This window comes from Falco biarmicus, chromosome W, assembly GCF_023638135.1.
Source record: "Falco biarmicus isolate bFalBia1 chromosome W, bFalBia1.pri, whole genome shotgun sequence".
Lineage (NCBI taxonomy): Eukaryota > Metazoa > Chordata > Aves > Falconiformes > Falconidae > Falco > Falco biarmicus.
The window spans coordinates 15,419,525-15,439,709 of record NC_079310.1 but is presented as its reverse complement, the minus strand read 5'-3'; the positions used below and the strand labels follow the sequence as shown (position 1 = coordinate 15,439,709).

General features: G+C 42.0%; 1 protein-coding gene across 11 annotated transcripts in view; it reads right to left on the bottom strand.

The window, feature by feature from the left end:
* Positions 1-20,185, bottom strand: part of LOC130141979 (CUGBP Elav-like family member 4) — a 348,538-nt gene that overhangs the window by 165,286 nt on the left and 163,067 nt on the right. For 9 of the 11 annotated variants that reach the window (XM_056323351.1, XM_056323354.1, XM_056323359.1 and 6 more), the window contains 2 exons: positions 6,839-6,964; positions 2,118-2,197 (listed from right to left, as the gene is read on the bottom strand). In XM_056323351.1, coding sequence (XP_056179326.1) covers positions 2,118-2,197; positions 6,839-6,964 — 206 coding nt within the window. Of the gene's footprint in view, positions 1-2,117; positions 2,198-6,838; positions 6,968-20,185 lie in introns of all 11 variants that reach the window. The other 2 variants (XM_056323349.1, XM_056323356.1) reach the window with 1 other exon arrangement.

Here is a 20,185-nt window from a genome sequence, read left to right as displayed (position 1 = left end):
CCATCTCATTCAAAGTGCCTTAAACATTTTGAGGCCCTGTTGGGAAAAACATCATCTGCTCCATGTCTTGATCAAGTGGCAGTCACTCAACAGGTCCTCAGTAGTCTGCTGAGCCACGATAACTGCCCATCTGACTGCTCATAGCTCATGGGAGATACAAGGCAACACCATATATCTTAGGTTATAATGAAGAGGATGAAATTCATAATTTTCTACTTTCTTTTCCTGTGAAATATGAGTAGGTACACACAGTGCTGCTGAGGTTCAGACAGTTCATGGAAACTTGTCAAGACACAGAAATTTGAGTGTGAATCTGGGATGTACATCTAGTAAGGGTTAAATTGTGATGCTTTTTCAGATGCCCAGATTTGGTTATTCAAGAACATATCTAGAACAGGTATTTGAGTCAAATAAGTCAACAGGAAAAATGATCCCTAACCTGATGAAGTGGCCAAATTCTTTATTGTTTTGCACATCAGTTGATGTCAGGAGGATGCTCCCAAGTAGTCAAGAGATGAGTATTTTTTATCTAAAGTGTGCTGAAAATAGGAAGGATAAGGGCTGGGGAAGGATAAGGATATTTTGGGTATAGTAGATTTAGATAAACTCTTCAACTCTACTTGGATTTTGTGTGTTTTCTACCATCTTCTTCTCACCTCTGTCCCCTAAATTTCCAAGCTTTTTGGGACAGGAACTGATTTTTTATTACACCTTTTTTTGTGGTACCACACCCTGTGGAACTGCAATTCCTGATGTCATTTTATACACATTATCACTTTGTGTTAAAGTTTGAAAGAAAGTAATTGAAAGTACCTCTTTGACATGTCTCAGGAAAGATGCCTGTAATATTTTACTATTGGATGTCAGCATCAAGCCCAGCATCTGGTTTTGTTAGAAGGAATATTTTAGGAAGAGTGTCCTAAAAGTATTAGAATACTTAAATTAATCGAAATGCAGACACACACACCCCAGTAAGGAGATTTTTTTCAGTAGTGTCACTGGTAAGCATGTACTATTTTTAATCTGATTTGTGTAAGATGGTGTTCCAAAAAAATGAGATCTTGATGATTTGCTACTTTTAGAAATTTTTCCCCATAAAGAATTTTCCATTTTCATCCCTGCAAAGACCTAGAGACAATCTACCAGGCCCACTTAAAACTTATTTGCATAAATTAATGAGTTTAGATTAGTGTCTCTTAGTGAAAAGATTTTACACTCTTGAATATTTAATATTTTTTTGAGCTTTCCTGCATCCTTTCCAAGTTGTCCGGATGCTTTTTAGCCTTTCATGATTCACACTGTGAATAATTAGTAATAAAAATAATATACTATTATAATAAACCAAAACATGTTGGACCAGATTGTTTTTCCTTGCTGAACAGTGGAATGCCTTAGATTCCTCTAGGTCTGTGTGATGGTGTACAAATATCTTTTTGCAGAGAAAATACCTTTCCATTTCTACTTTCCTGAACTATCAGGCTTGAAAACCCATATTACTACATATTTTTCCAAGTGGAACAATCCCTCAAATGTTTCCTTGAAGATTCAGTAGTTGGTCTGACTGTCTTTCAAATGTTGGATGTAGGGGACCACATTTATGCCTATGTAGGCACTTATGTAGTAGCAGTGAGAGGCATCCATCACTGTGTGTTTTTTCTCTAGCTTCTAGTGCCATCACATGAACATGCTTCTCTGTTGAATGCTGGCAAAAAGTTCTTTATCCTTCACCTAGAGGCAGGGACTCTTTGGGGAGGGAAAACAAAGAAGCCCTTAGAGACAAGTTTCTACTTGATTCATCCCCTTGAAACTTGAAAAGTTACACTCATGGTGAGTCTGACCCAATGTTTTTGGCATCTGTGAACCATTTGTCTTTTTTTCAGGTCATCAAAACTGCTTGTCATAGAACACAGCACCCCTTGGGGTTCTGTGCATATGTGAAATGACAGTGCCATCCTGGCCTTTCCACTGAGGAGTTAAGCACACCCAAGGTCCTATTAGCCATCCTTCCCAGAAGATGAGTTGCAGAGAATAGATAAATCATCCTTCTTCCTCAATCAGGCCACAGGGCAGCAAAGGCCAGACCAATCCTCACTTGCCCATGTTACAGAGCTACTCACCGGCATTGTCTGGCTGCCATGCAAGGCATTGATGGCTGCTTGGGCCTCCGCATGTGAAGAGTATTTCACAAATGCACATCCTGGAAGAGGAAAAAGAAGAACATAAGAAAGTTTGCATAAGTGTAATGAAAATGTGTATAGCTGAGTATCCTGTCCTTAGAACTGGCCAATAAAGATGGTTGTGGAGAAAGTATAACAAGCAAATCTGCTCCTGGTTATTCCTTCCCAAACTCCAGTCATCAGCAGCCTGAGGACCTCTTCAGGCAAAGCTGCATTCAGAATCCCCATACTGCTTGTAATGGGCCTTGATGGACCCAAAGTTAGCAAGTACATTTTGAATTCACTTATACTTTGACCTCCACAGCTTCCCATGGCAGTGTTGCACAATTTTACAATTTATTGGGTGAAAATTAATTTCCTTTTGTTTGTATTGGAGTTATGCTGAATGCTCCTCTCTGCTGTTACAAGAAACAGTAAGGAACTGTGTAAAAGTTATCACAAAGCTGCATGTACTTGTTACAAACCACCACAGGACAGCTCTACAGAATGCATTCAGGTTACTCCAGACACACAATGTATCATATCACTGTCTGATAGAGCTCCATGATAGGCTACTCAGAGCTTGTCTTGGCTCCAAGAAGCTTTTGTCTGACAAAGCATGAGATAGATTCTGATGAAGAATCAGGGGTGGGAGAGATCTGCACATGATGATAGTGATCACCAAAATTTGAATCTTGGTCTTTCATAGCTGCAGAGGCAGTGCCAGTACAGATGTTCTCTGGATATTAGGGAAACATAGGGAGTGCTTCTCCATCCTGCATTGCCATGTGAGGAATCTTACACTGAATTCATATAAGATTTTAGGGCAGAAATGTACATTTATGAATACATGCTAGAGTGCAGAAACAATCACCATGTCAAAGCACTAGAGTGGAGGAAAGTATTGCTAACACTCTTATCTACAAGCAAACTGACTCAGAGAGAGGAAGAGTAATTTCCATATGCTAAGATAGCTATTGGAACAGATTGGAAGAAGTCTGAGAAGTTCTGGCTTCCATGCCCTTTTATTACTATCAAAGACTTTTGAGGTTTTAATCAATTTGCAAAGCCCTAGCTGTTTCCCTGAAGTGGTGCAGATCTGTGCAGGGAACAGTAGTCCCGACAATGGGACAGCTCTCCTTTATTCCCTCTGCAGCATCTTTAGAAGGTCCATGCACCCTTATGGAACTATACAGTGCAAAGTGCAGCATTAGAACATCCTACTTGCAAACTAGAAGAATGTTGGGGTCTGCAGCAGGTCTGCAGACAAGTTAGTTGACTTCAAAGACTTAGCCGTGTACCTTTAAGACAGCCACAAATTGTCAGGTATGTAAACAGGATGTGAAGAACCGGAACTTAGAACCGCAGCATACAGGCACCTACAGCAACAGCAAATAGCAAGCAAGAAGAAGAAGACAGAAAACCTATCAGGGTCTGACACATGTACTGTCTAAGATATATAAGCAATTTGTATAAACAATAAAGGCCATTTTGCCCAAACCCAGCCATGTAGACATAGTGTTTTTCAGTCCGCCTCGACTTGCGTCACCACAGAAGAATGAGCTTCAAAGGTCCCCAAAATCATAACTGCAAGTTGACAGAAGTGAGAGTGAAAAAAAAGCAGTGATAGCCCCTTCTAAAAATAACATACAGATATGAAATTAGCTTACAGCTAAAAGCTTTTCATTTTGTATTACCCCCTCACCACCATGCTCAAACTGTATTTCAAGAAAAGCACAACAATTTGTAAGGAGCTGAGAGGAGATGATGAGAAAAATGGGATAGATAAACTTCAGCTGGAAACAATAAGGATCATTTATGACATAATCACAGCCCAGCATTCCTGGGCTTCTGAGATACTGTGCCTTACTCTTCATTAATCAGAGATAATCCAGAATTAGGGTGTTTAATTATTTGCAGAGATTCTTTTGTACTTTTTTCCTCAAAAAAGAAGATGCTGATTGGGAAATATACAAATGCTTTCCACCTCCAGTCACCCATTGCATTTAGAGCAGGATTTTTGCCTGCAGTGATGCTGTCATGTTGAAGGCTTCACTTTTCAGGTGAAATCCAACCCTGTGCTGAGGAACCTGATTGATCAGTGGAGCTGGATAAAGGTGGGAATGAAGGGAGCAGCAGGTATTTATCTTGTTTAATGCCCAAGATGCTAATGGGATCCCTAATACTGCTTCCAGTAGGTTTTGAGGTAGCAGGGCAAGTGAAAACTTAGCTTTCACTGGTGTATGGTAGCAAGACAATAGCAGAGATCCCAGCATTTTAGCCCTTTTGTTTGTGTGTTCAATTAGATGGCTGCTGTACACAATATCAAATGTGAATGTAATCTTCTTTGCCCCCATTTTTACCAGAACGGACTCTAAGACCTCATTAGCTGAGGGGATGAGTCATACCACCCTCCTCAGAACAATGATATCCCTTTGACAGGAGCAGATCTGGAGTTTGAATGGATTTTGACACACAGAGAGAAGCATGCATGTGCTCAAATATTTTTCTTTCCTTATTTTGAAATTATAGAGCTGAAAGGGCTGTTCTGACTGTGTTGTCAGTTTAGAGGAGACTGCAGAATCAGGGTTATAATTGCAAAGGGTATTAAAGACTCCTCTTGTGGAACTTCTGGTGCTGTGGGAAATCTTTACTTTCTGAGTTACTGAAGTAGAAAACTGCTGAATGGAAATAAAAAATATAAAGGCTGACCAGAAAGCAGAAGTGCAGACCCTGTGGGTCATGCTGGCTTGCTGAAATGGATGCACTTCGGCTTTCTCACCTGAGGACTCTTGCTGAGGAGTCCTGGCCGCACACTGGTGAGCTTTACCTGGAGAGGTGCAGGAAGGCTCCTTCCTCTCCCAGGAGAGCCAGTCTCTGCATTCCCCTTCAGGAAGAGAAATGCTTCAGTCCCAGCTCTTCTGCCACCTGGTTGCATGCTCCAGCCATACTGCTGCCCCTGAGTGGTTCATGCAGGAGCTATTTCTGCAGTGCTGTGAAGTGTATGTGTCATGGCTCAGGATGTCATCCATGGCTTCAGGCAAGGTTCAGGCTGTGACTGGACTGTAATGGTGTTCAGGTGGGAAGCTGGGACCTGCCTTCTGAAAGCAGTGCTTGCATTGAGGTACATGGAGAACTTAGAGGTTCACCACAGAGATGCCTGGTGGGTCTTCATGTAATGGCTTGGGTAGGACTGAAGTCTATGGGATCTGATTGTTATCTGGCACTTAGACAATCTGCATAAATCTCAATTTAGATTTATGGGTTTTACCAAAAATAAGTAGCTCACAAGCAATGTGTCACATTGTTTTTTAGCAGATGGAAAACATTACAGACTGGGAATAACTCTGTGGGAGTTTTGGCTCTCCTGACTGTCCTAAGATACAGGCACTACCTTTAAGTTTTCTGTTGGATTAACCACTCTGTGTGCATGTATGTAACTGTGTGTGTGTAAATTAGGAGCTTCACATTCTCAGTAAATAGCATCAGAGAATAGAAACTGGTAATATTAATTCTGTTAAGGCTCAATATTGATCCTGAACAGCTCAGTGAAATGCAAGCCTGAGACTGCAGCCTGCTAGCACTGATAATTAAACTGGTTAGCAATATGGAGCTGCCACTCAGATTCAGACTTATGATGAAATTGTTTAAGAAAAAAAAAAGAACAAGTATGATTACAAGTCTTTGGGCTGGATCTCCTTTGGAACCTGTTTCTTACCAATCTCAGACATTATTGCCTTTATTCTTACTCTGTTTAATTCCTTTGTCATTACATTTTGTTCTATACAATTCCCAGTGGAGGCAGACACAGGGTTTTTTGCTTTTCCCCAATTTACTAATTTGTTCAGTGAATGGAGTGCTTAACTGTCTACAATTATGATGGTTGGAGCTCTTCTAGGCAAACCTAGCCTACCACTTTCCAGAGCGGCAGCCCCTGTCTTTGGTTGTCATGAAATTAGTCATAAAATTGAAGGAAGGTGACCACAGTTTATTTTCAGCCATTGATAATTCATCATTGAAGGATGAGCTTTGACTTATACAGATGCCCTATAATGTTGGTGTGAAGTCTTTTTTGGCCACCAGTGATCCAGGTAAAAAGTGATACCAAAAAGTGACAGAAGGAGGCTAAGACACCTAGTTTTGCAATGAAGCATTTCCATGTTTCAAATGGTAAATGTCTGCAGAGTATATTTAAAATCAGCACTTGTACCCTTGCAATTATGATCACTGACCACTGTGTGTCTATGCAAAGATCAAGTGAAGAAGGGGAAGACCTGGGGCTGGTGGGTGAGAAATACACAGAGATGGTGGTGGAGCCAGTGAGTCAAGATGTAAAGTAGCACCCTTGGCTTTGTTTAAAGAATGAATTGGTCTGTTCGACAGGGTGAGGAGAGCACAACTTGAGTGAATGTGTTCAGAGGGGAGGCTCTGCCTGTGAGCAAACAATACTAAGCATCATTTTTGCATGCGTCTTGTTAGGGGGCATGTGTTTTTGAGTACAATCAGCTTTTTCTTCTCATGTACAAGCACACAGTGACCAGCAAAGAATGGGCTCCCTTGGCAAATGTGACCCCTCCTAATGTAAGAGATGCTGTCCTGGTGGCTACATAGTGACTTTGTCACACTAGAAAATTATATATACACTGAGACCGGGTCTAGCTTGACACAAGTTATCACCTTACCTTTGCTATTGCTATCAGGTCCCCGAAGGATTGTACACTCCTCAATGTTGCCAAATGACTCGAATAGCTTGCGCACATCATCTTCTGACTGCTGCTTATTGAGCATGCCCACAAAGAGTTTTCTGTCTTCTGGAACAAAATAAAGAGATGCTTACCATATTTCAGGAGGGATGTGAAAGCCATTATGGCTCAGTGTCACATGCAAAACAAACAACGATTTTATTGAGGTGACACAGTTCAGAAGCTGCTAGTCATTTCAGGTGGCTGGCTTGAAAAGCCTTAATAGCATCTGACTTTCAAGGAGTGCTTGAAAATAATTTGGCAATTTAAATAAAAACAACAAAAACATCCAAAACCCCAGAAATATACAAAATCTTTAGCTGCTTCTCAAAATCTAGGCACCAAGGTCTTCCAAATAAACTTTTTCTGATTAATTTTTGTAGTCAGCTTGCAGTAACTGAAATGACAACATTGCTCAAACAGCGATCTAAGAGGAATGTGCATAAAGGTAGCATATAAAAATAAAGTCAAAATGAAAAATAACAAGTTAGTAGCTCTCACAATACTAAATAAGTTGCAGGGGAAAAAATGTTTAACATAACTAATTTTAAATCAGGATATAACAGAAGCCACAGCCTGTAAATGGAGATTTGTCATTCATACCCACTCGCAGGCTCATACCTATAAGTTTGGATGAGTTTTATAATATATTTTTAAAGTTCATTTTAAATAAGCCCAAAATTTTTGAAACATATTTTGTTTCTTTGAAGCATGATGATAACTTATATGATTACTAATATCTGAGACAGCTCAAATAGGTGGTATTTCATGTCAAAGCAAGATGTGGTCTACTAGTGATAATTGTATTTTGAATGAGGAAAACTATTTATACTTGGACTTATACGAAGTATAGAGATCTTCAGTCCAGAACAAAACACCTTCAGAAAATGTTGGTGAAAACGGACCAAACTAATGATTGCTGAGATGGTAGAAAGTTCTCAGAGGGCACTGAGTAATGCCTCTAGATCAGCTTTATGTTCAGAGATATTAGACCAAGAAAAAAAAGAAATTTACATAGCTTATATTGTGTACATAAACAGTCCATTTGCATATGATTCATAAATGTCTTATCATTCATTAAACACTATGTAAATGTGTGAACTAAGAGTTTTTTCAGAGTAAATTATAGAGCAGGTGTAACTAATTTGAATAAATAAATAGTTTTATTTTAAAATTTATTTATTTTTAATGCACATGTTAACCTAAAGGTGAACAAAACACTGGTTTGCAAAAACCCTTTTCTAGCTAAGTGGGTGATTTATGCCACTTTTGTTCACCAAGAAATCATTGGTGTAGGCAACCTGTTGTGCTTCAACCTGTGTTTGATCAAAATTCCCCTCTTCAAGATGCACCTGCAAATTACTTTATAGCCTTGGATGATGAAAATTTTTAATGCAATGGATAGCAAGTGAGGATATTAGGAGCTTTCAATCCTGCAGTCAAATTATTCACATGAATGAAAATGTACTGCCCACAGAAAATGAGGTTATGTTGCCTTCAGTTAGACTGCTGAAATGGTAGGAAAAATAGGTTGAGGAGGGTACATGTGCATTTCTGATAGGGGAGAAAAACAGGAATAGCCTTTTGATAGACATGTTAAAGCAAGAAACATGCCTACTTTATGTTGAAATTGATTAAGCAAAGGGACTTTTTGAGGTATTTGCTGGCAACACAAAGTTTAGGCTTCAGTGATGCACAAAGCCCTAACTAACATGACATATGTTGTTCCCACCTCAAGAGATGGTGCTTTGGGCATCTGAAAGATTTGTTTCCTTGATGGCCAAACTGACCTGCAAAAGAGACTCTCAGAGGTGAGGTATAAGCCTTAGAGAGGAAGCTACTGAAGTTGAGCATGCGCTCTGTGGGGCATCTTTCAGTCTAGGATTAGACAAAGCCTTGGAGAAAGAGTCCATTCCAAACTCCAATGGTTGTCCAGATATTGGAGGAAAACCCACCCAGAGAATGAGACCAGCTTTCCTGGAAGATGGGAGATATTTTAGGAACGGGGCAGAGCAGTGGGAATGAACTGGGAACACCACTGGCAAAAGACCTTGCCTAGAAAGTTTGTGTCTAGTAAATACTTTCAGCACAGAGGAAGTGTCTGTTATATTGTACTTTATAGTTTCCCCTGTTTCAAATAAGCTGCATCAGCAAAAGCACTCCTATAGCTGTGTAACTGTATTTTCACCAGGCTTTTTGCTAGTATAAAGGTATCATTAAAAAAACCCCAAACACATCCTTCCCCTCTCAGCAAAACTCTCTAGTGAGGAACTGGCCTGCAACTGCCTTGTCTGATTTAGTTTATGCAAAGCTAAAACCAGGTGTTTTAGGAACCACTTTTTTTTATATTGTATTTTTTTTTTTAACCCCCTTTTCTGCATCTCTGCAGGACACTAGGAGTGGTAATACCTGTCCCCATATCCAGCTGGCAGAAGATGTGGTGCTTTGGCAAGCTGCCTGCAAGGTGACCATTAGACTACCAGAAACAGGCTCTTCCAAGGGTGAGGATCACATTCCCAGGGACTGCTGGTCCAGCTGCCCCAGGGGAGGTGGCATGAAAGGACTTCCCCATGGCCTGCCAGAGCTCAGAGCTGCCTGGACATCACCTCCAGTCCTGTTGCTAAAACAGTACCCTGTCTCCCTCCTGAAAAACAGTGCCTTGGGTTGTCAGGGGAATCATTTGTCACAGCTGCTGTCTCAGAAATCTACACAATCACACACTTGGCTGATAAAAAAAATGAATTGGTTTAAGAAGCTTTTTTCTCTGAGAGGTTCTTATAACAAAGTGCTGCATTTACCTTTCATGTCTAAGCCCTGCCAGGGAGCTCAGCCGCATGTTTTAATAATGCTCCTCACACATCTCAGGTGGGAAGAGAGAGGGAAGGGTCTAGCAGCTGGGACCATTCATCATGTTCAAGGTCTTAGCTAATGAGTTTATCCTCTAATGGGCTTATATGAGCCTCTTGCACCCTGTGTCCCCATACGCTGCTCTTCCAAGTCCTAAACAAAAAAGCTGACATGTCATGCACTGGGGTAACTACTTGTAAATGTTTTGTAAATATGTCCGAGCAAGGCCATGAGACTGCCAGAATAAAATAAAGGGAGGATGTGCTGGTGTCAGTGGGATGTATCTGAGCACGTGTGTACACCACAGGTGCTCCCCACCAGACATTTCTAGTGTCCTCAAATGAGAATGAAGGGCAGTACATTGCTGTACCATCTCTCAGGCCACTCTATATCCTACAGAAACTCAAGTTTTAGGCTGCACATGAGCCTGGAGCAGTCCTTGTATCAACCTGTCCCTGAGCGCTGCCTATCTGTATACTGTAGGGTCCACTCCTACCACCCAAGGTCCACCTGTACCACGCTCCTGAGTCCCATGCTTCCTCTTTTTTCAGCGAGGGACCATCCCAAGTCTATGCAACTTAGGACTCACATCTGAATATCAGAGCACAAGGCAGATTCTGTCTTCCATGTCCCCCATGGCCAAACTCAATGCTGTCAATTATCTTAATTTCAGACTGTAGGACTGAGGGGTAAAAAACTTTCAGATCAGACCCCCTAAGACCTGGGCCCCAGGACAAAGTGAACACACAGACAAGGAGAATAGAAATATTGTCCAGGGGCAGAAGATGCCAAAAAGAGTCTGAGCACGAACCTGTGATCTAGGATGCCCTCAACATGAGCTGGGGGCATGACCGTGTGCTCCAGACTAAGCTAGCCTATGGCCAAGGGAGACAGTGGGACCTCACAGTACCATTCTGTCTTCCACAACATAGGTGGGTAGCCATGAGGAGCAGCCTCTATCTCCTCCATATGAGGGAAACTGAGACAATGAGCTTACTTAGCATGTCAAGACACGTATGATAAAAAAACTATTCTATGCAGCTTCCTCAACACTATACATGACCACGAGTTAGGTATTGATGCACATCTGAGCTGCTTCAGTTTGCATTTATCAGGAAGGACCTGTCCAAACTTTTTTCTATTGCACACACTACAGTGATAGTTTCAATTTTTATCTCAATCCCAAATTTCATGTTAGTGAAGAAAGATCACTAGCCTCACTGTAGAGGCATCCCTTAACAGCAGCAGTCTGAGAAGTGACACTGCCCTACAGCGTGGGGGCTGTGCAGTGTCCATGTATATCTCTTCTCCCCACATTTTTGTTTTTCCTCATTAGTGTTCACCCCATTATCAGTATTTACCCACAGTCTGAGTCCATCATACCTACCTGGCCCATGGAAATAACTATGGATGGATATTTCTCTTCTGTGGTGCCCAGAAGAGCCAAAGAGGTTTTTGCTGGTACACCACAATGCTCTCACCATGAGTGATCTGAGGCACTCCCATCATATTGAAAATTAAGTTCATCCCAAGTCTACCACATTTTGCTATAAGCAAACTACAAGCAACAACATGAGCCAGCACTCCCTGTTCCTCCCAGGAAGCTGGGTAGGGAAAGAAAGGCCATAGCAATGGCAAACCAGAGTCCCCAGAGATTTCCCCTTGGTGACATTTCCAATAACCCTATGAAACCAGGTTCCCCTCTTCTTGACTGCTCTGCTAGCTGTGGAGGCTTGTTCCCATCAGGAAAAGCTGGCTGCAAGGCACAGTGGTGAAGAAATGTAACCTGTCAGGTAAATATACAGTGATTATAAATCTCCCCAGCTGTGTTTATATGAAGCCTCCACACCTTCCCCAGTGCAAATAGGGGTTAAATTATTCCCTTTAATATTTGTATTTAAATGTTATGTTTCTATGATAAGGCAGAGGTGTCAGACAGGCCTGGATGAAGGAGGCAGCATGCATGAAAGGTGAAATGATAGAGCACTGCAAACCAAGTGGTGAGAGATGGGAAGGGGCAACATGAGAGCAAGGGGGAGGACAAGCACTAATTAAAGAGACAGAAGGGAGAATGAGATGCAGGATGTTTGACCCTCCAAGAGAACAAAACCAAGAATCACAGCAATTATGGAGGGACTGGGGGGAAATTAGGTGTACTCAGAGAGACATGATACAGGTTTGTGTTTGTCCAGCTAGCTCTTGGTAATCTATGTGTGTATGGGGGGGTACGTTTAGATAAGAGTATATAAATATACTTGTGTTGTCATATTCCTCATGCAAAACAAAGAGGTTGAATACTTGTACCAGGAAAGAGTAAACCAGCTTTATCATCTAAAACATTGCATCCAAGGCCTTGGAAATAAAGTGGGACAGATCTACCACATTTGTGGCCCAGACTAATCAGGAGGGCAAACCAGAAGATCACTATCGTCCCTTCTAGTCATGAAACCTCTTATTCTAAAAGCCTATGACCCTCTCTATTTCATCCTGAGTTCATTGCCAGGGCATCACACATGGATAGTGCACATGCTTCTTTGTGCAAGAACAAAACTGTCATTTGTGTATTTCTTTATGGGAATGAGGATCTTCTGTATGCACATGGTATTCACCAGAGCAGCTCTCTGATGTTACTTAATGCCCTTGGCTTCCTAAGCATCAGGACCAGGTTGCTGTATGGATTCTTTTCAGAAATCAGATGTTAATTAATTACATTATTTATATAGCTAATAATTATTTGTCCCTGTGGCTATTTCCCTCCTCCCCAAACATTGCTTGCACACACAGCCTCGGTCCAGGCACCAGGGAGGCCTTTAAGCTTATCTCCATGGTACCATGACAGAACAAATGAGCAGCCTAAAGAAATTTTCTCTGCAGGTGTTGGAATGAAGAAAATACCAATGCATAGGAACAAGTGGCACATCTACCAGACAGGATGCCAGAGGCAGAGCAGATCTTCCTTGCCTGCTCTCCTGACCAGTCCTCAGCAGAGAGGGGAGAGGAGGCAGCACTGACGGTATCCACCATAGAATCATATAGTATGATAGAATGCTTTGGGTTAGAAGGGACCTTTAAAGGTCATCTAGTCCAACTCCCCAGCAATGAGCAGGGACCTCTTCAAATAGATCAGGTTGCTCAGAGCTCTGTCCAACCTGGCCTTGAATGTTTGCAGGGATGAGGCATCTACCACCTCTCTGGGCAACCCGTGCAAGTGTTTCACCACCCTCATCATAAAAAATATCTTCCTTATATCTAGTCTGAATCTACCTTCTTTTAGTTTAAAACCATTACCCCTTAACTTATTGCTACAGGCCCTACTAAAAAGTCTGTCCCCATCTTTCTTATAAGCCCCCTTTAAGTATTGAAAGGCTGCAATAAGGTCTCCCCTGGAGCCTTCTCTTCTCCAGGCTAAACGACCCCTACTCTCTCAGTCTTTCCTCATAGGGGAGGTGTTCCATCCCTCTGAACATTTTCATGGCCCTCCTTTGGACTCACTGCAACAGTACCATGTCTTTCCTGTACTGAGGGCCCCAGAGATGAACATGGTACTCCAGGTGGGGTCTCATCAGAGTGGAGTAGAGGGGCAGAATCACCTCCCTGGACCTTCTAGCCATGCTTCTTTTTATGCAGCCCAGGATACGGTTGGCTTTCTGGGCTGCAAGCGCACGTCCAGCTTTTCATCCATCAGCATCCCCAAGTCCATGCAGTGGGATCAGGAATCTGCCAAAGGCACAGTGGAGAAGAATAGCTATAAATTGGGATTAATTTTTTTTCATAAAATCATGGATAAGGTATCTTCCTCAAGCCAAAGAAAAAAGGAGGACCTATAGAGCAGAAGGGTAAGCCGCAGATGCCCCGAACATTATCAAAGTTTGGATTGACCTCTGAACTCAAATCTGCAAGGTCAAACTGGCTCCCCTTGCAAGCTGGACTGCCCTGCTGCTCCCCTCAGCTGTGCTAATCAGGTGGATCTATAGGCAAAAAGCAGGGCATTTCCTGGGGCCTGGGCTGTGTGATCCTATTGCCATTTTCACAGCAGTCCTACAGCTCCATGATGACGATTACAGCTCTTTCCACAGGGGAAGTGATTACAAATTCTGTTGTAGTTAATTGTAAATTAGCTACTTATCTTCTCTGTGGTACCTTGCTGGAAAATACATGAACCTTGTAAAATGGAGGTGTTACAAAAATTAGAACATGAGGGGAAAAAACCAACAGCCACCAAAAACCCAGCTCAGTCTGGAAACAGCAGAAAGCTACCACTACCTACCTCCAAACAACAGAAACCAAATCCTCCTTCCACCTGCATAGACTCACATTAAATGTATCTGGGTGTATTCTCTGCTTTTGGGGATCCTCATCCATACTACAGTCTTATCCTCCTTTAGCAGGGATACCTGCTTGACATGCAACTGGAAGAGGTACTCAGTCTGCACCAGCTGCTAAACCATGTCCAGAAATTGTTTGGGAAAGCAGGCATATGAGCAGGATGGCTAAAGTGTAGAGCTAGGACAAAAAATGGAAGGAGATGGAGAAGAAAGTTCAGACCAGGAGGATGAATACTGTCTGGGCTCATCTGGCCTGTACTCTTGTGGCAAGACCTGCTGCCTATCTGCACTGAAGTGAAATCCAACCTTAAACCTATAGCCTCATCTGCACAGTTCAGATGAAAGCACTCAGCCTTCCTCTGTGCAGACAAAACAGGTTATAGACAAAACAGGTTATAGACAAAACTTGGACAACAGGCCAAGCAAACCCTGCCATGAAGACATAGCCTAAATGATTCTCTTAACAGCAGACTATTCTTATACAGCTGAGAATATTATAACCGCAAGACAAATATCAGTAGTTCTGATTTGCTGAACAGCACTGTCACAACTGTCCATTGCCAAGAGATGCTATTCCCTGTGCAGATCTTAAATGACAGGTTTTATGATGTTTGATATTGAGCTGGGAAAGCAATTCACAACAACCCACTTCATTAGTAGCCCTTGCGGTCTAAAACCTTGTGTCATTCAAAGCTCAAAGACTCTTCATGATTTGTGCCTGGCAGATCATAATTTCTCCAAAGTTTATTCATTATCTGAAACACCCAACTGGAGTATTTCTGAGAATGATTCATGAGGCGATGCTTTCTAGGAAAAGACTCAGTCAAAATCTGATCTCTAAATTCACTGTATAGCCCAAACACCCAGTTTCTCTTCACCATCCCTCCACAATAGGTAGAATATCTGAATTCAAAGCAGCCTTCCAATAATGAAATGCCTCCTTCTCTAAATATTAGCAGCCTGTGCTTACAGTTCCCATTTCCCAGGAACACCCCTGGAAATGTTCATGGGAGAAAAGCCCCTAATGAGACCCAGCATTGAAGTGTGGAGGCATGCAGCTATGCTGTAACTAAACTTTGCAGGATTTTCCATGACTGTTTGGGCTTCTTTTTCCTGAAAATCTGCAGATGACTCCCTGGCCCAGCTTGATGGATTTCACGAAGAAGAAGGAGGTGGAGAAGACTGTCTTGTAGTATCAAGTGACAACTCGAACACTGAAGTACATCACACATTCATCTTTCAGAGACAGCTCAGCTTTGAATACAACTCTTACAGCCTTTCGTTTTGGGGAATTTGACACATCTTAATTCCTATGTGTAACATCCCCTTTTCACTCTGAGGCTGAGCCTGAAGGGCAGTTTGGTTTTCATGCTCATTCATAGCAAAGCTTAGAAGCCTCTTGACAAACTCTTCAGGGTCAGTGGTGCCAAGGCTTGTGTGTAAGGAAAATAATTTTCACTTCGTAAACTCATCTCATTGGTGACATGTTGGGTCTTTGAAACCCTTTCCAGAAGCCTAGAAGGCCAGATTATTAATCCGTGGTAGCACCCCAGCCTTGAGCATGAGAACTGTTGGAACAGCAAAGACACGGGCAGGAGGGGGTGGAGGGGAGTGAGAAGGACATATTTTCTCTTGCAGGAACTGTGACGGCATTTCAGATAGAATTAAACTTCAGGTTGTTTTAAAGATTTCAGTAGAGGTAATAGAAATACTTCCTCAGAATTGCCCTAACCTGTTATCTCTCTTTTGCTCTGTATATCATCCCTTTTCCTCCAAGTCTGTGACAGCCCCACAAGGCCACAGCCTCCTTATTATTGAAGAGGGTGATTAAATGGGATTCACAAAAAGACAAAGGGCTGAAAACCTGCCAATTTTTAGTCCCTCTTTTGCTGTGCTTAAAAATTCCATTTCCTTCATTTGAAGAAGGGAGGGGGGGAAGAGAATTACATGCCTATGTATAATTTAAATTCTGGCATTGCAGGCCCTGTTCCCTTCTCCCTCTCTTGATGTCTGAATGTATTCCTTTATTACCATTATTACAGCTTTCTGATTGCATTAAAATTCATCCACGCGCGTCTCTCCACATTCCACTTTTGCCATTATTTTTTTTTACTGATTCCCCTTTTCTCTCCCATTTCCCTCCCCACTTTCAAATTATAAAGAATGTCATTAAAGATCTGCACACAATGCCTCAACTCCTTTCTCTCTTGCTTTTATAAATTTGCTGGCTTTCTTCCTCTCCATCCCTTAATCTACAAACAAAAAAAAGAGGCAAAAGTCTACAATAATAATAAAGAAATCCAAGAAGCATGTCTCATAGGTCTCAATAACACCTTTACTATATCATACAGCTCTGGGCTTAATGCTCACTTTAGTTATGAAGCTGTATTTCACACAAAAGTTTTGTGTATTATTTGTTTGACATTTGTACCTGGAATCTGCAGCTAAAATCAAAAGTGGAGCATGCCAGGCTGTGTATGTAAGCATGGAAAGAGACAATCCTGCCTGTAAATATAAGCAGAAAAATAAGGAGGTTGGAAATAGAAATATAATTTCACTCTGCTTTACAGAGCAAGAGCTGAAGGCCTGTAAGGATTTGTCTATAGATGTGAGCAGCAGAGCTGGGCATGCAGTGTATATGCCCAGTTGCAGGTGATTAGTTCAAGATCTGAACTTAAATGGGATGCACCCATTTAATCCTTCAGACATCCCACTGATTGCAAGGAGACCTAAAAAGTAACTTTTCCTTCCCCCCCACAATGCAGATCACCTAAAAAGGATGAGTATCTTTGCTTAAGCCAGTCCCACTTTATCAGGGTGGAAGTCCCAGTCTGGGGATTTTATAGATAAAAATGAAGGTGAGAATTGGACTCCTTCCCTATATGGGATACCAGCTGCCTTGTAGGCATTTAAACGATAGGGTGGTGCATGACATAGTGCCAGTGTGATGAGGCTGGGGTGACTGATCCCTCTAACCTGTTTTGTGATGCTCCTAGCCCAGCTGGGAGGAAGAAGCTGCTATTGTGAAACTTTAATTCATTCTCTCCATTTCTTTCTAGGCTAAGTAGGTTTTTTGTTGTGTTAGGTTTTTTTTTTTTAAATTATTATTTTTGTTGCTGTCACCCTCAATTACACTAATATAATGAAATGACTAAAACTGGATGAAAAACAGAATTTTTCTTCTATGTGAAAGACTAATGTCTCAAAGAATGTGCTTCCACTTTGAAATGGAAAGGGCAAAGTTCTCGTGAAATGGAAATCTTCAGTTGTGAAATGTTACAGGGTATTGTCTCAGAGGAATAAAAAGACTTTGTCTTAATAAACTCAAAACATAAAATATATAAAGCAGAATGGTGGTAATTTCCTGCCAGACAAAAGAGAGTACATTTTCACGCACTATATGAATAATGGAAAGACGTTTCTGCAATGGGCTGTTGTTGAACACAAAAGTCATAAATTAGCTCCAAGAAGAATGAAACAGATTGGTCTGAGAATGAGACAGCAGAGGATGCTGGATTAGACAAGCCTTTAGTTTAACCCAAAATGGAAGCTCTTACGTTCTTAGTGATTTAATACAATACAGACTTGAAGCAAAATTAATCAAAAAGATTCTGTTAAAATTACAGGTTTGTATCTCCTGCAATGAGAACTTGATGCATTAATTTAAAAATATGTCCCACGGCAAAAAATGTCATTGAAATGGACCTGTTCCAGGGGAACGCTTTGCCTTTTACAAATTTATACAGTCAGCTAAATAACTATTCCTTTGAAATGGTTTGGCCAGCTCAACAAATGACCCAGGAAATTAATTGGTCCACTTCAGGATGTTGCCTAGCAGGATCTGGCTTGACTTATCCACATACTCATTCAGACCATTACCCTAAGGTGTGTATGCAAAGTAACATGATATTCCAGTGATAATACACCAGTGTTTGAAATAAACATCGGGGATTCAGGGTTAGAGCTGAAGCTTATTGAAGTTAATGAAAAAGAGTGTCATGGAACCTTACAGGCTTCAGATCAGACCCTCGATTTCCTGAACTGCTGCTCAGTATGTCCCTAACACTGCTGGATATTGCAGACTCTCCCTGATGCACAATAGCATATTACACCCATGACAGGAGAGTCTGGTGATGCCGTAGCAGGAGAGCAGAGCCTGAGGGATGCCAATCGTACCTTTTGAGTGCAAGCATTTGGGGAGGTCTGTATGTATTCCCTGATTCAGCTTCCTAGGCATCTTTCACAACTCTGTTGCAATAAGCAAAAGAAAAACAAACCCCTTTGAAATGTCCAGCACAAGTAAAACTCATCTTTCCTCTGAGTGGAAGACTTTCCTGCAAGCCTGACCCCAGGTTTTAAAACAGAAGTGCAGAGCAATGAGGGAGCACAGGAAAACTGTGACCAGTCAGTGTAGCCTGAAATGTCAGGCAGCAGTGTCAGTACACAATGGAGTTGTTGCAATAAAATTTGTAACCAACATACCCAGAGAGGAACCTTCTTTTAGTGAAATCCATAATCAGCACACACCTGTCTGGAAGCAACGCCTACTAGAGCCAACAAGAAGCTACCCATAGATGTGGAATGCCCTGTGCTCTGATCTGGCCTCCCCCAGGTGCTTTGTTTCCCTCAATTTCAGCTCATTTCAAACTCAGGGGAGACCCATCCCACTCAGCGCATTGAGCCAAAGATCTCTCCTCTCACTGGGGAGACTCCTTTGATATCACTTAGCATCCCCTGCAACAGTTTCATTGAAGATTATTTCTTCCACACACTGTGCCCCCCCCCCCCCCCCCACCTCTCAATTCTGGCTTTAAAGGCCACTGTAATTTCCATCCACTGACAGAGCTCTTTAACTGCCACGCCAAATAGCATTCACTAAAAACAACTAATAGAGGGAAATGAGATTAACCTTTAAGAAATGTGAAAATGATCCAGGTGTTATGCAGGCAGTAAAGAATAGTTCATAAACAGCCTCCTGATACAGAGGCAGTTTACTTCAGGTGCTGGTATTGCTGATAGCTCCATGTGCAGGTGAGTTTCAGGGGTGAGCTTGGCCAGGAGAAGGCACAGGACTTTTCCACTCATACAGTTTAGTCAGCCCTTGCCTGGCAGGCCCATTGAGACAGTTCCACACCTCTGATCTTGGCTGTGTCATCTGAAGTCACAGAAAATGTGCATTGGCTGTAGCAGAAGCTGTCCTGGTTTCAGCTGGGACAGAGTTAATTTTCTTCTTAGTAGCTGGTGCAGTGCGATGTTTTGGATTTGGTGTGAGAACAATGTTGATAGCACACTGATGGTTTTAGTTGTTGCTGGGTGATGTTTATACTAAGTCAAGGACTTTTCGGTTTCTTGGGCCCTGCCAGCCAGAGGGCTGGAAGGGCATGGAGAATTGTGAGGGGACAACGCCAGGACAGCTGATCCAAGCTAGCCAAAGAGGTATTCCATACCATATGATGTCATGCTGAGTATATAAACTGGGGGAAGAAGAAGGAAGGGGGGGACATTTGGCATTATGGCGTTTGTCTTCCCGAGTAACTGTTACGCGTGATGGAGCCCTGCTGCCCTGGGGATGGCTGAACACCTGCCTGCCCATGGGAAGTGGTGAATGAATTCCTTGCTTTGCTTTGCTTGGGTGCGCAGCTTTTGCTTTATCTATTAAATTGTTCTTATCTCAACCCTTGAGTTTTACATTCCTTTCCAATTCTCTTCCCCATCCCTCTGGGTGAGGGGGAGTGAGCAAGCAGCTGCGTGGTGCTTGGTTGCCGGCTGGGGTTAAACCACAACAGATGCTTATGACATATGGGTGGCTTGTACCAGCAGAGCTTTTCTCCACCATTTTTTTTCCTAAGGTGCAGGGAGTGCTCAGGGCTAAATCCTGCCTTGCCTGTTTCCTTCCTGAGTTCCTTCTTTCCAGTGGTCTTTTTAAATCTTTCACAACTCAGCCCAATACTACTTATTAATTCTTGCTGACTAACTTAGGACTCTGCTTCGTTAAAAGTGGTATTGCTGGTTGGTCCTGAAATTTCTCAAAGACCATTATTTTTCTTCTGGGTTCCTTCAGGCTTAATGAATAGTCTCCTTGCTGATCCAGGAGTTAGATAAAATCTTGTCTTTA